The 14,860-nt window shown below is 33.2% G+C and overlaps 1 protein-coding gene and 1 long non-coding RNA gene across 4 annotated transcripts; both read right to left on the bottom strand.

Moving 5' to 3' along the window:
* Window positions 1-2,213: 2,213 nt before the first annotated feature.
* On the bottom strand, window positions 2,214-3,862 carry LOC139905610 (uncharacterized). The gene is made up of 3 exons (XR_011780509.1): window positions 3,179-3,862; window positions 2,989-3,127; window positions 2,214-2,926 (listed from the first exon to the last, which is right to left on the bottom strand). It is a non-coding gene; the product is annotated as an uncharacterized lncRNA (long non-coding RNA).
* A 300-nt stretch (window positions 3,863-4,162) lies between these two features.
* Window positions 4,163-9,196, bottom strand: LOC139905607 (zinc finger MYM-type protein 1-like). Of its 3 annotated transcripts, XR_011780506.1 has the most exons (3): window positions 6,983-9,196; window positions 5,533-6,922; window positions 4,163-4,220 (listed from the first exon to the last, which is right to left on the bottom strand). XR_011780506.1 is itself a non-coding variant. In XM_071889029.1 (2 exons), the coding sequence occupies exons 1-2, from the start codon at window positions 8,640-8,642 to the stop codon at window positions 6,786-6,788; spliced, it is 1,797 nt and encodes a 598-aa protein (XP_071745130.1). In that variant the 5' UTR covers window positions 8,643-9,196; the 3' UTR covers window positions 4,600-6,785. The 3 variants fall into 3 exon arrangements, 2 of the variants coding, with proteins under 2 accessions (XP_071745130.1, XP_071745131.1); XM_071889029.1 differs by lacking the exon at window positions 4,163-4,220 and having other exon boundaries at window positions 4,600-6,922; XM_071889030.1 differs by lacking the exon at window positions 4,163-4,220 and having other exon boundaries at window positions 6,793-6,926; window positions 6,983-9,193.
* Between the last annotated feature and the right edge of the window lie 5,664 nt (window positions 9,197-14,860).

Genomic DNA, 14,860 nt, shown 5'->3' with positions numbered 1-14,860 from the left:
TATCTGTAAGAAGAAATGCCACAAAACTATGTATTTTGGACATAAAATTTGGACTTACTTAAATAAGTAATTTCAATTTTCGGAACATTTTATTATATAATTTTTGCTTTGTTTGCAAAAATGAACCAATTATCACGAGTTATTTTTTCGAGAACATTATTCTCCATAACTTTCTTTTTTTTCAAGTAAAGAAAAGTTATTGGTAGTTTTGTGTTTTTCTTTACAATGGCAATAAATGCTAATTTCTATGTTTTAGCGAAAATAGTGTAAAAAGTTTTTTGTTATTTTCTGCACAAATTTCGATTTGGCAGTTTTTTGACAAAACTAAGAAAAGGACTTCTCATCTAAAAATTTTTTTTATTCATATATATTTGTAAATTATTTGGAGTTTATAACACAATATTTTTTATATTATGTTAAAATTCATAATAATAATACTTACAAGAACCAATCATTTATCACTCATTTATTTATTGTACGTAGTACAGGAATAAGCTGGAATAACACGTGTAGAATTTATTCTAGTTTTAGTAAAAATTTATATATATAGCAAATTTGAAACAAATTACTCTTCAAAATAATGAGTCATTGTAGCATCCAACGATGCAAAGATAGAACTGAGTCAAAGTTCCAAAAACTTCAAAGAAACTTTCGCCTTTATAAATTTCCCATTACCAAAAATCCAAGAGAAATCGCAAGAAGGAAAAAATGGATATCAAATCTTAAATATCTTCCTAAATGGAAACCTGCTGACCGTTCTACATGAAAAAAATATTTTGGACAAGAAATGGTTTTTTCCAAGAACATCACCAAAAGCCAAACAGTATCTAAAGCCTATGCAGTTCCAACCATAATCTCTCAGTTTAAAACGGAAACTGATCATACCTACGGAATGAAAGCTCCATTTTCGCCAGAAGAAAAAATGGATTTGCTAGCCTCTTCATATTATATGATACAGGAAGTATCAATAATGGCACACTTAGATTTGGATACAGGTGTGCACGTCTAAAACTCACCCCTCCTTCAAATTTTACGCCATGCACATATTCATCATTTTATTGAGTTGATACTGGTTTATACTTCGAGGCAAGGGTATTGACTAGTTATAAACAAAACTCCAGCAAAATCTAAATAGCAACAGTGAAACAACACCCGATAATATGGAGAGACGTCGAGTCGCAATTTTGGAACTTTCCGCGCGGGGAAAACTCCCACTGAAATTGCCAAGGTTCTGAAATGCAGCCGCACCACCGTTTACAGTGTGGTAGCCAAAGGGACTCCTGAGGTCACCACAAGATCTAAGTCAAGGCCTCGAAGGTCGTACGAAATAGTTGCTGCCGTGAAAAAGTCTGTTGAGGACAAGGTCACCGTCAGCAGCCTCTTCAGGGAGTTCAACATCACCAGAAGGACCATGGGCCGGCTAGTTAAGAAAGATCTTGGCCTTAAGGTCGGTAAGCGAACCCCTCGTCAAGCCCTCAAGCCTGTAGACAAGGAAAAACGCCTCGTAAGGTCGAAGATTCTTCTCAACAAGCTTAAGAAAAAGACAGTCGATGTCGTCGTCGTCGATGTCTTGACTTCGCAGTGTTTGGGCGTTTAAAGGGGATGCTGTCGGGAGTCCAATACAAGTCCAATGACCAGCTGAAGTCTGCCCTCAAGAATGCCTGAGCCAACCTCGACTAGAGCTTCATCGCCAAGTCATGCAGCAAGTTCCGGTCCAGGCTGGAGTTGGTAGTAGAGAACATGGGCAGCCATATTGAATAGACTTGTGTCTAAGACTCTCATCTTTCATGTTAAATAAATTAATTCGTCCACCACTTTAAAAATTACAGAATTATTTAACTATTTAAAAAAAAAAAATTAAAAGTATTCAGTTTTAGACGCGCACACATGTATGATGAGTATAGTTGATAATATTGTAGAGAAAAACGCGTGCGAGGAGACAGGGGGGAGAAAGACACATGGTATCATTGTTTAAAATACTGATGTGATTATGACTGATAATCACATCAGTATTTATCAGTTGCCTGCTTTATTATGATTTTTGAGGGTGTAACGAAAGTATTTATTAGCAAAATGTTTAATGAAGATATACTACGTATAATTGACTTCGACGTTTTTTATCCGTTACAGTAGATTTGAAAACGTCACATTCCATGAAATTGTAATTCATTATGAACCTTATTCTCAGAATAATAGCTAATGAAACGACAAAGTAGAGTATTTGAAATATATTTGAAGCTCAAAGTTTAAAAAAGAAGGCTTTAATTAAATATAATCTACATACTAAAAAATAAACCATTAACATTTAAGTTAAATATACAAAATTAAACAATTAAAATCATATAACTATTAATAATAATAAATCATAAATACAAAATATTGAAATAATAGATTGATCCAGATAATTTTTTCTTGTTCTAACATCGGAATTCAGTTAAATATGTCATAACTTTAGGTTGCAATACACAAGCGAGACGTGGAGTTTAATCAAAAAGATAATCACCCCTCTTCTTCATGTGGAAGTTGCTATATACAATTGTGCACAGGATAGATATATCTCTACCGATGAGATCTAACTAATTATTAATAATAAAGTAAATGTCAAAATCATAAAATTAGACAATAAATATACTAATAAAAAAATGTTATAAATAAATTCATCGTAAAGATTTAGAGCAATAGCTAATTATGTAGTAATGTCCGGCGATATTACTCCCTATTAAGAGCATCAAAAAAGATTTTTCCCCGTTATTTAGGCATGCTTATATAACAACATACTATTATCATGATAGATATACACAATTGTTAATTATAATGCAACACCCAATGTAACTACCCTCGTTGTTGTGACAATTTAAACAGTTGTTTTTGCCTTTTATGAGTTTTCTGAACACCATTTCTTGGAGCCCATCAACCATAGCTAAGCCTTTAGTGATAAAAAAGTAATATTTATTGACTATGTAATATTGGAAAACCTAATTATCATACCCAAGTATTAAAGCGAAGTAAGTAGTCTCAGACAAAATAGTTGCAAACCATCCAAAGCTACTACCCCGTTGTTGTGACCATTTAAGCAGTTGTTTTTGCCCTTTACTGAGTTGTGTATCATAATTCTTGATATGTTTAGCTAAAATAGAATCATATTTTATGGTTAGATTTAAAAAAATTGAATACTTACTGTGAGATAGTACAAAATTCAGACTTCCATCTCGATATTCGTAAATACTTTTTACTGATAACTTGATCATCATTTGGTGTGGATGACTCAAAACATTTTTATATGTATTTCTATATATGACATCAGTACCAACATCCTCCATTAATTTAATGATGGTTCCTCGGAAAGGGATATGTTTACCCTTGTATTTCTCCATAAATTTTTTGAACGTAGATGATTAGCAATGGATAATGTTATATTACATGCAATAACCATCGTTGTGAGATCAAAGTTAAAGTCTGACTTGATGTATTCATCGTTAAATTGATTTTATAGATGAATATCCATACTCTTGTTATGAGATGAGGATAATGAGTGGCGTGTAATTCTAGACAGGGGACTAAAGGCACATTTATATCGACAAATCCGACAAACCATCTGTTTCTCATCCGGTAAGTATTTTCCAAATTCCTGGGCCTCCATTTTCATAAATCCAGACAGAAGGCGACGTCATTTTGGGGATTTTATTCAGTTCTCTATCACCATCTCATATTATATTAATATTGAATAATAAAGGCGGGAATGATAACGTTCATGATTGATAGAAGAAGATGTATATTATTTAATCAATGATGCCATAAGTAATTCTTCTTTTCTCCTCGCACGCTTTTCTATTCTTACCAAAATTATCACCCTTAATGATGAGAGAAGTCCAAATTGAGTCCATGTAACATGATTTTCTTAATTGCTCAGAATTTTTTCAATCAAAGAATTTTGTATGAAGTTTTTGATATGTTCAAAGTAAAGGTTAGAACTATGACAGAGATTGATAGAAAAGCTTAGTTGACTTTAGATGAATTCTTGATGTTATGTTGATTATGACAGGAAAAGTGCCTGTAAAATGGGAGAATCAGCCTTTCCAAATGTCAATGGTGATGCAACCGAACCTTTAGTTCTTATGCTCTCTGAGGTTGCTACTATTAGGTGGGAACGAGTTGTTGAGTACCAAATGTGTATGATGGAAAATAGTATGGCCCAATCATTACCAGCTTAATAAAAATGCCTAAAGGGGTAGGAATTGATGTTGTTAGTAATTCAACAGATATGGGCTCTCAAAATATAGCTATGAGGCACTGATTTGATATAAATTGTGGAGTCAAATCTCAATTTATTAATTAAATTAATAATCCAGCAAAAGTCCACTTTCTTGTTGACCCTTCCCACCGAGAAATTTTCCTACTTACTAATGATTTCTTTGGGTTCTTTCTCAATTCCATTTTAGTAACAAAATTTCCAGATTCTTCCCTACTGCCTTCCATTTTCTACTCTTCTTACCAGAACAAAAAAAAACTTATTGTGTCTCCAATATATGTGCAGCGATAACATAAAAGCAAGTTGGGATTTTTTGATGAAACAGAGATAAACACATTATCAGTTTTTTTACTTCAATGAAAAACCAAAGAGGATTTTTTAAAGAGTCAAATACAATATTAAACCACTGAAAAACTGTCTAACAAGTTATTAATATCATTGATATTTGTTGTTTAAATTTTTACATGAACATATTCTTTACAAGTTCAGCCAATTTGATCGAGTGGTATTGGAACATTATATCAAATTTTGATATCATCGATATAATCAATTTCAGTTGGTGAGGCATGTTTTTAACCAACTAATCCCTTTCTTCTTTTCCCTATTCTTGCGACGTGAATACACTCTTATTTAATAATAATTTTTACGTTTTGAGTTATGACGTTCATTGTTTTTATGATCAATGCTACCCAATAACCGACTTCTATCATATTATCATATTAACCTTAAAAACAGTAGCTCTCTTAACCACTTCTTTGAATTAATATAAATTATGGTACTCATATCAACGGATACGTTTGTAATACTGTCGTAATATTGAGAAAAAGTATCCCAGCTTGCTTTTATGTTATCGCCACACATATTTTTCATTATAGAGACGAATTTATCATTCTTATTCATAAAGCATGAAAACTACCAGAAATCATGATATTTCTAGTAGTAGTCCACGTTTTTAAAACGGAACTTTGAATTCGTTCCGTTCTCTCAACCTCTAGTATTGGTCAATTCTATGATTGTGTCCATCATAATATTCAAGGCTAATAAAAATATATTAACCTTGATAATATTCTTATGATTTAATCATTTATGCGTATCTGGATTATCAGTAATAAATAGAGTGAGTTTATTTCTACTCATAATTAGTATTTCTGATTAAACATGTACCATTATATTATTTATATACTAGTACGAATACGTTATCTTAAAGATAGCAATGAAAAATTAAAATAATTTTATTTATTTTTAGTTTTTTTATGCTAAAATTCTAAACTAAAATGATTTACCATAAATTATAATAGGTAATTTCTAGTGTAAAACCTCCGTTGTATACAACATTTTTTGTTGTTTCTTTGTTGTTGTAAATATAACCAAATCTGGACCCACTTTTGGCACACTTGAAAATGCAACTACTGTGAAAATACTGATTGCAGTAAATATGAAACATGATTTATTGATTGTCTTCATTGTTTTTCTAAGCGGACCGTACATCACACACAAACACACATAAATTATTTTAATGCTACGTAGGATAATCATGGATTACTTAACATATTAAGTAATCCATGATATAATTTACGTTTGTCCCTTATAATATTTGAATCCAGTTGTAATACTTAGCATGGATAACTTCAATTTCATTTCATTTGTCATTATTTATTTCTTTGATCTTCTGATAATAACTTCATTTTAAATTTATTACAAACAATTTTTGTAATAGTTCATCGGGTTTTTTTATTTTACCCATACTTATTTAACTTAATATCACAAACTTACGTTAAAATATGTTAATTTATAAATTTAGTAGTAATCTACTGCTAAAGTGTTAGTAATTAGTTTTTGATTACTAATTAGTAATTGTATTCCATATTATATTGGGGACTTAACATAGATATTTGTCAATATGTATATATGTTAGGGGTAATGTGGAAAATCGAGTAATCTGCAAAAAGAGCGGGAGTTTGATCATTAAGAATTTGATTGAGGAACAATTTCAGTGAAAGCGATTTGATCATCAAGGATTTGATTAAGATACAATTTTGCAAGCAATTGGATAATCTAGTGCAGGGATGCCCAACCTGTGGATTGAGGGCTGCATTGTGGCCCACCTAATGTTTAAGTGTAGCTACTCATTATCAAAGTTGATTGTAATGTATTCGTGTCTCCTTCCCTCTTATTCTCTTACTTCTCGTATTGTCTTGTATATATTTATATTTGTAAAGTACTGCTTTTACACCTCTTTATAAGTATAAATAGCCATGTATTATGTTTATATATCAGAGTAGATTTTTGTATTAATAAGTATATAATTGTTCCTATTAAACAAGCCTTGTGTTATTCCTCCATTTCTTTCCTCTCCTCAATTCTCTCGGTACTCCTGGACAGTGTCGTATGTCAGGAAGATTTTTCGGTCCGCTTTACAAGGGTGAACGGTTGATTTTCAGTGGTGAACGTGGGATATTTAAACAGGGCAAATGCTACAGCATAGATTAAATCTTGCAAGAATATCGTCCAATGGACTGTTTGACCATTATTTTCTTCAGGCCTCACAGCTGCTGATGGGCATTGAGGCCAGGATAACGATCATCTTGTATAGCTCCGGCATCAGGCGGAACACTCCCGAGATTATTAACTCCGCAGCAATTTGTGACGAAACCATGTCTTCTGTGTCAATATCTGCCTAGAGAAACATAAATTTTAAACATATAATGCAAAATGAAACATTATAATATTAACCTTGAATTGCTGGAAGATTGCATGGTCTGACTGGAGCTGCTCGAGTTCGAGTCTGTAGTGCTTGGCGACACTTGACGTGTTTCCAGGCCTTTGTTAGGTCAACCTTTCTGCCTTGAAGTTCATCTGACAAGCTAGATGTGTGTCTGAGGAGTGTCTTCAACAGTTCAATGCCGAAAACAAATTCGTGACTAAAGGTGCTGTTGAGCAGAGAAGTTGCTGTTGAACTCGACAATGTATCTTTATCTTTTCTCATTATTATGAGGGTCTTCATGAGTCTGACCATCCCTAGAGATACAGCGTGTACAGCATCGTAGCGGAGACTCCAGCGGGTAGCAGACTGGTTCTTCAGGGTCATCACCTTGGCATGCTCCTCATCTTTACTTGTTATCTTCACCGACTTGTAGATTGCTGACCTCTTTGGTGACCCTTCAATGAAGTTGTATAAAATTTGTACTGTCTCCATTGTATTTCTCAACAGGGTTATATCTGAGAGAAGATCCTTGACTACAAGATTGAGGACATGGGCGTAGCAGTGGATATAGACACACAGTGGGGCTGCTTCCTTCCACATGGCAGCAAGACCCTTCTTGATGCCGGATATGTTGGAGGCACCGTCCGAGGCCAGGGAGACAGTGCGGGCGGGGTTAAGGCCGATATCCTTGACAGCCTCGTGAAGCTTCTCAAACAAATATTTGCTGTCAGTCTGGGTAACTTTTACAAACTTGAGGAAGCTCTCTTTCTTGATGCCTTCACTCGTCAGATATCCCAGTGACAGACTGAACTGCTCCGTGTTTGACATATCTGATGACTCATCAACAATCACAGAGAACCAGTAGTCATCATCGCCGGCACAAGTCTTGACATCTTCAATTATATTTTCCGTCACTTTGGATGCTATAATATCTATCAGCTCATTTTGGATGCCAAGTGAAGTCCATTTGGCAAAACCTGCCCCAGCTGAACCAATTTTTTTTACTTCAGCCTCCAGTTTATCTTTGAGAATATGATTGTCGTGTGAACGCAGGGACAAAAGCTCCAAGAAGTTTCCTCGATTGTTTTCATTAGATTCCGTCAACTTTTCTCTTGTTTCGGAATCGCCCCTAAAAGCCAATCCTTGCTTTGCGAGTAACCCAACAGTTTGGAAAAGATACCTCAAATAAGCTCGCCACTTCACGACTTCCTCAGCATGTTGAGACTGAACATGGCCGAGAACCGAGGTATTCTTTCTCTTTGATGTGAGGAAATTGATCCACTTTTCCATCGACAGTTTTTGTTTTTTGTTGTTAGAATGAACTTTCAACGAGGAACTGTTTTTCCATGTTTTGAACTCAAATTTCCCAATGTTGGAAATGGAAAATTTGGAACAGGCGAAACACTTGGCTGACTTTTCAACCTCGTCATATTCTAGCCACGGGAACTTACGGAACCAATCATATTGAAAGTCTCTGGAGTATTTGTCATCTATCTGAGGACTGTATGTTTGTAACTTGGGCTGTAGAGGATGATCTCTCTCGACTTTAGGTACAGTTTCCCGCTCAGTCTCCACTCTGGTTCTGGTCTGGATGTCCTTCTGCTTTGGCTCCCGCCGAATAAGTATGGGGTCACCCAGCTGGCTCGTGAACACGACAGGGTACTCTGGGCCTCCGTCCACAAACTCCATCTCCTCAGTCTTGCTCTTCTCACCTCCCTGGACATTGTCGCTAGTCTCAGAGTCCTCTGCAGAGGGAATATTGTTGTTGTTGACTACAGAGAGCTGCTCAGGAGAGAAGATTGGTCCGATATCGAGATTAGGAAGTCTTATTCCATGAGAAATCCGTCCGCTGGGGTAATTTGATGAGTCGCCATTATTTTCTGTGTCTGCAGTAACTTTCTCTTCAGCAGAAACGGACTTTTCAGATCTTGGTTCAGGCAGTAAGGCCTCAACTGGAGCAGGGTCATCGGAACAGGAGGAGGTAGTGACTGAGGCTGAAGATGTATCAGAGGAAGTTTTCTTAACAGCAAAGTTCAATGTTTTCTGCTTCTTATGATCAATTTTCACTTGATACTTGCAGCTGGGGTCATTCTTATGGAGTTTAACTTTGTGATAATTAAAGTTGTCCTTCTGTATTTCCTTCTGACAGATAGAACAAATCACCAACTCTCTGTTAAAATGCGTTTTCCGCTTCCTGTGATATATTTCTGATAATTAATAAATTACTGCAACAATCCACTCTAAAAAGTACATAACTATTATTTATGTCCCTTTTAAGCAGTAACAATTTAATTTATCTTGTATTCAATGAAACAAATTATCACGCTCTTAAATATTTCAAGAGTACTCCATACGAAAAATGTTGTGTGCGTCTTTTTTTTTTTTTTTTTTTTTTGGCTGTAAAGTACTTCCAGTTTGCAACCAGAAACGTTAAACGTAATATCTAACTCAAATATCCACTCAATGTGAAGTACTTTAAATCCATACGAAAAATGTTGTGTGCGTCTTTGTTTTTTTATTTTTGGCTGTAAAGTACTCTTGAAATAATTGCAGTAATTTATTAATTATCAGAAATGTATCACGGGAAGCGAAAACGCGTTTTATATTCAAAGGTTCAATCATTTATATTTATAAAATGACAGGCAATATCTGAAAGAGATATTACGGTAAATTATAGGATTTGAATTCAAATTTCTGCGATGAATTGAGATACCTGAGAGTGTTAACTGTAGTTTAAAACCTCCATTTTATCTATCTGACTTAATTTGGCCCCAATATTGTCTTAGAGATATAATTTATTAATTTACTAATTCTATAAATGTGCCGGTGAATTTTGGCTACTTTAAGTACAATTTGTGGTGCCTCTAAAGGATTAATCAGAATCATTTTTTCATTTAAATGAACTATAATTTGTTGGAAAATGTATTCCATGTTCAATTTTGAGAAAAATTATCTAGCTTCCTTTTGGGTGGACGTGCTACCAATATGTAATTTTATTATAATGACTCAGTACTATTATGAGTTGGTCATAAGTTACATATATATAATAGATTTTAATAATTAATTATGACTTAATTCATCTATATTTACATACCTATATGATTGGTGGACGGTTGAGTAAGGTTTTTTTTTTTTTTTTTTGGTCCGCTGAAGCGGATAAAGCGCAATACTGACGTACGGCCCTGCTCCTGGATTCCTTTGTATAAATAGTTTTGTGTCTCCTCAACCTCGTCAAGACAGAGCATTGACAATCCTGTAGAGAAAAACCCGTGCAAGGAGAAGGGGGGGGGGAGAAAAAACTTAGGGTATCATTGTTTAAAATACTGATGTGATTATCAGCTGCCTGCTTTATTATGATTTTTGATGGTATAACGAAAGTATGTATTAGCAAAATGTTGAATGAAGATATACTACGTATAATTGACTTAGACGTTTTTTATCCGTTACAGTAGATTTTATAACATCACACTCTATGAAATTTTAATTCATTATGAACCATATTCTCAGAATAATAGCTAATGAAACGACAAAGTAGAGTATTTCGAAATATATTTGAAGTTCCAAGTTTAAAAAGGAAGGCTTTAATTAAATATAATCTACATAATAAAAAATAAACCATCATACATTTATGTTAAATATACAAAATTAAACAATTAAGAATCATAATAATTAATAATAATAATAGATTATAAACACAGAATATTGAAATAATAGATTGATCCAAATAATATTTTCTTGTTCTGAAACCGGAATCCAGTTAAATATGTAATAACTTTAGGTTGCAAAGCACAAGCCAGACGCGGAGTTTAATCAAAAAGATCATCAACCCTTTTTTTCATGTGGAAGTTGCTATATACAATTGTGCACAGGATAGATATATTTCTACCGATGAGATCTAAATAATTATTAATAATAAAGTAAATGTCAAAATCATAAAATTAGACAATAAATATACTAATAAAAAATTTTTAGAAATTAAATCCATTGTAAAAATTTAGAGCAAAAGCTAATTATGTGGTAATGTCTGGCGATATTACTCCTTATTAAGAGCATCAAAAAAGATCCCCCCCCGTTATTTATGTATGTATAACAACATACTATTATCATGAAGGATACACACAATTACTAATTATAATGCAACACCCCATGCACCCCGTTGTTGTGACCATTTAAACAGTTGTTTTTGCCTGTTATGAGTTTTCTGAACACCATTTCTTGGAGCCTATCAACCATAGCTAAGCCTTAAGTGATAAAAAGAGTAATATTTATTGACTATGTAATATTGGAAAACCTAATTATCATACCCAAGTCTTTAAGTGAGGAAACTAGTCTCAGACAAACTAGTTGCGAACCATCCAAAGCTACTACCCCCCCTTGTTGTGACCATTTAAGCACTTTTTTTTGCCATTTAATGAGTTCTGTATCATAATTCTTGATAATTTTAACTAAAATAGAATCATATTTTTATGGTTAGATTTAAAAAAATGAATATTTATTGTTAGATAGTACAAAATTCAGAGTTCCATTTCGAAATTACTAAATATTTTATACTTTTTACTGATAACTTTGATCGTAATTTGGTGTGGATGACTCAAAACATGCTGAAAATTATCTTAACTTTACAATTTACAATGGAGGTATCTCTATAAATGACATCATTACCAACATCCTCCATTGAACCTTCAAACAGGGAATATAATAGTTAGATTTGTATTATAGCAAGTCCTGTGTCAGTCCTTACTTATTCGTTCCAGTCCATCCCAGTCTTAGGATCGGTCTTATATGTCCTTGGGACCAGTCCTTCTGACTTTCAGTACTAGAACTGATTTAAAAAAAAGTAGAAATAAAGTTGAGTGACGTCTTCAGGCCTAAATAAGGGCTGACAAAATGCTAATTGTTGCGGAGAGGCCATAATTGACAAACCTAATTCGAACAGAATTCTTAATGAAACGATTTAAAAACTTGGGGTTTGTAAAATTTTTTACCTATTGGCCAGGCAATGCCAATAAAAGTGTCGCTAAGGTATGCTCAAAGTCACCATAAATCAGATTTAATCAAATGATTGAGATTCCAACATATATGGGTTATCCAATCATAAGATCAAAATACTTGCAAATGATTAACTCTTAACAAACTGGATAAGGTATGGTCTTGTCATTTCTAAATTATTCACAAATAAATCCAAGCGGATGAATAGAGTTGAGTAGTTTGTAATGAAAAAAGTACCTGTAGAAATTAGAAAAACGGTCGTTGCATATGCTCTTTTTTTTTTTTTTTTTTCATTATTTAAAAGGTCGTTGTGATGTAAACGTATCCCTCTGAAGTATACATTATTGCTAGTGATGTAAACCGTGTTTAATTTTATCTTTCCCGTTTTTTTTTTTTGTTTTTTTTTTGGAATTGGGGATCTTTTGCTTAGCAATTGTCATTTTTACTTAATTCCTCTGAAGTGAACTTCCTTGCCTAAATAGATTTAATTATATTCCAAATCTGATTGAACATTCGTATGTGTTAATAAAAGACAGAGAGTAATCTTAATATTTTTTTATATTGCAAGTACTTGTTGGACTCAGAGTAGAATTGAGGATCAACATCGGAGCAAGGTTAATAGAAATGCAAGGTTAGACCATCATGTAATCAGTCTTACTAGGATTTTCAATTTGATGTATCGTACCGACAACTGGACAAGACAGGCACTTTTTGAAAAACATCCAACCAATCATAGTCTATATCGGCACTATTGCTAAAATTTTCAATTTGATGTATCGTACCGACTGCTAGGTAAGAAAGACAGATTTTGACAAAATACGCAAATACTGATACACTATGACGTGAGTATTAAATAGCGTGGTGGAAGTCAAACATCAGTCGTACACGCATTATAATATAACCTTGTATTTCTATAACCCTTGCATCGGAGTAGTTCTCGCCTCCTATGTCCTTTTTACTTCATTCTCCCTTCCTCCCTTATCACAGCTGATTGAATATTCTTTAAATTGTAAGGGTCACCATGTTGATTTTTTGTTTTTCTTTTTTAACACACCCATTATACACACGATTTTCATCACTAATTATTGTTTATCTTTGTTTAAATTCTTTTAGAAATGCATAATAAAATAAATATATACGAATTTAAATATAATCATATTATTTTCCCGCCACTAATGCTATTTTAAATGTTGAAGGTTCTCCTTTTTATAGCAGTTGTTCATTTTCTCCCCCACCCAAAAAAAATAAATCATATTACAGGCAGTTAATATAAACAAACCTTGTTCAACAAGGGTTTTGATTCAGGTTTACCCTACATCTCACTCTCATCTTCTAATAGAGCCCTTTTTTTCATTACAAACTACTCGTCTCGTCAGACGAAAGATATATGAACGATTTTCACATTTTGGAAAAATGACGCTGAGTCCTCCTTCCATATCTTTCAGGAATTCGGAATCATTAAACCTGTGAGAAAGGTAGTGTCGTTAATCTTCCTATAAACTCTGAAAAAAAAAGGAACAGATATAGAATGTTTTTTTTTTCAGAGCAACATAAACATTTCTTAGAGCAAATGAAGTCATTTAGAAGAACTTATAAAGCAAAAAAAAAAAAGCTGTATCTTGCACCGTTTTTACAATAATCGAGAAAGAAGTCACTTTTGACAATTTTCCAAATTTTGGGGTCGTTAATCTTCCTATAAACTCTGTCCAATTTTTTCAAACTTTGCATTTTGTTATTTTTTTATCGAAAGGAACAGATTTTGACACGGCGACCCAACCATTTCAACAAAATAAAAATAAGAAACATCCAATTGCAGCTGTTTGTAAAATTAATAATGAGTCTTTCTTATAATAGCAATAAAGCAAAGTTTGTCTGTGGAAGACTCATTTTTGATCTAAAACCTTGTGAACTACTTCATCTAAGAAGTATCTATGTAGCAACGAGTAATTTAAGTGTAGCCAAACCTAAGCGTATCATATTAAAAGAAGAAAAAAATATAGTACATATCTATACCATTAGTAGAGTTGATATATTTGTTACGAAATAACTACCTTTACAAACTAGAAAAGGGAAAAAGGTTATTTCGTGTGCTCTTTCTTATTTTCTGTTCATTGTTTAATAGGTTGTTGTTGTGTCAACATCTCCTTCTGTTGAAATGTAAACTTTTTTAATCTTTTTAGTATGAATTGAAATAAATAAATATTAATTTAAATATAATTACAATTTTTCCCTGCCCAAATGCTTTTTTAAATGTAGTAGGTTTTCCTCTTTAAGACTGTAATTCATTTTCACCCCCCACATAAATCATGTAACAGGCAGGTGATGTTAACTAGGATCTTAATTCAGGGGTACCATATGTCTCACTCCCATCTTCTCCTCCCGCTCTTTTTTCCTTACAAATCTATCAACTCTAATTACTAACTTTACTCAACTCTCAAGAGGTTCAAATGATCAGTACTGCCGGTAAATATAAAAATAAATAAGCGAAAAAATGTTATAATTATCGAGCACAAAATTTGTATTTATGACGTCATTTCACTTCCTTTTGTTGTCATACATACCGGCAGTACATATTTTTTACAACATACACAAGTATAACCGAGAGTACTCTTCTGCTTTGCCTATCCATAAATTTTTGTTTTATTTGCTTGTAAGTTGAGCAATGATATGAATGGGAACAGGAAATTTTAAAAATATATAATAAATGGGGATATGACTATTGTGGAAATCCTCCTGAGCATATATTTTTAAAGAAATCCGTAATACGTCTGATTAATTAATTATTTCTCCCTATTTTGAACATTCAAACGCATCTGCGAGCAAGGAGTACTATAGCTAGTGATTAAAATCGGGTGTATTTTGGGCATGTTAAAAATGAAATTGAAAATCAAAATGGTAACCCTGATAATTTGAAGAGT

The sequence above is a fragment of the Lepeophtheirus salmonis genome, chromosome 6 (genome assembly GCF_016086655.4).
Source record: "Lepeophtheirus salmonis chromosome 6, UVic_Lsal_1.4, whole genome shotgun sequence".
NCBI lineage: Eukaryota > Metazoa > Arthropoda > Copepoda > Siphonostomatoida > Caligidae > Lepeophtheirus > Lepeophtheirus salmonis.
This window is presented reverse-complemented; position numbering and strand designations above follow the sequence as displayed.

Excerpts from the sequence above, each read along its gene's own strand:
- LOC139905607 (XM_071889029.1), bottom strand. The coding sequence starts at position 8,642 with ATGGAGTTTGTGGACGGAGGCCCAGAGTACCCTGTCGTGTTCACGAGC. Across the intron at positions 6,923-6,982 it reads CAATCTTCCAGCAATTCAAG|ATATTGACACAGAAGACATG; the intron begins GTTAATATTATA and ends TTCTCTAGGCAG.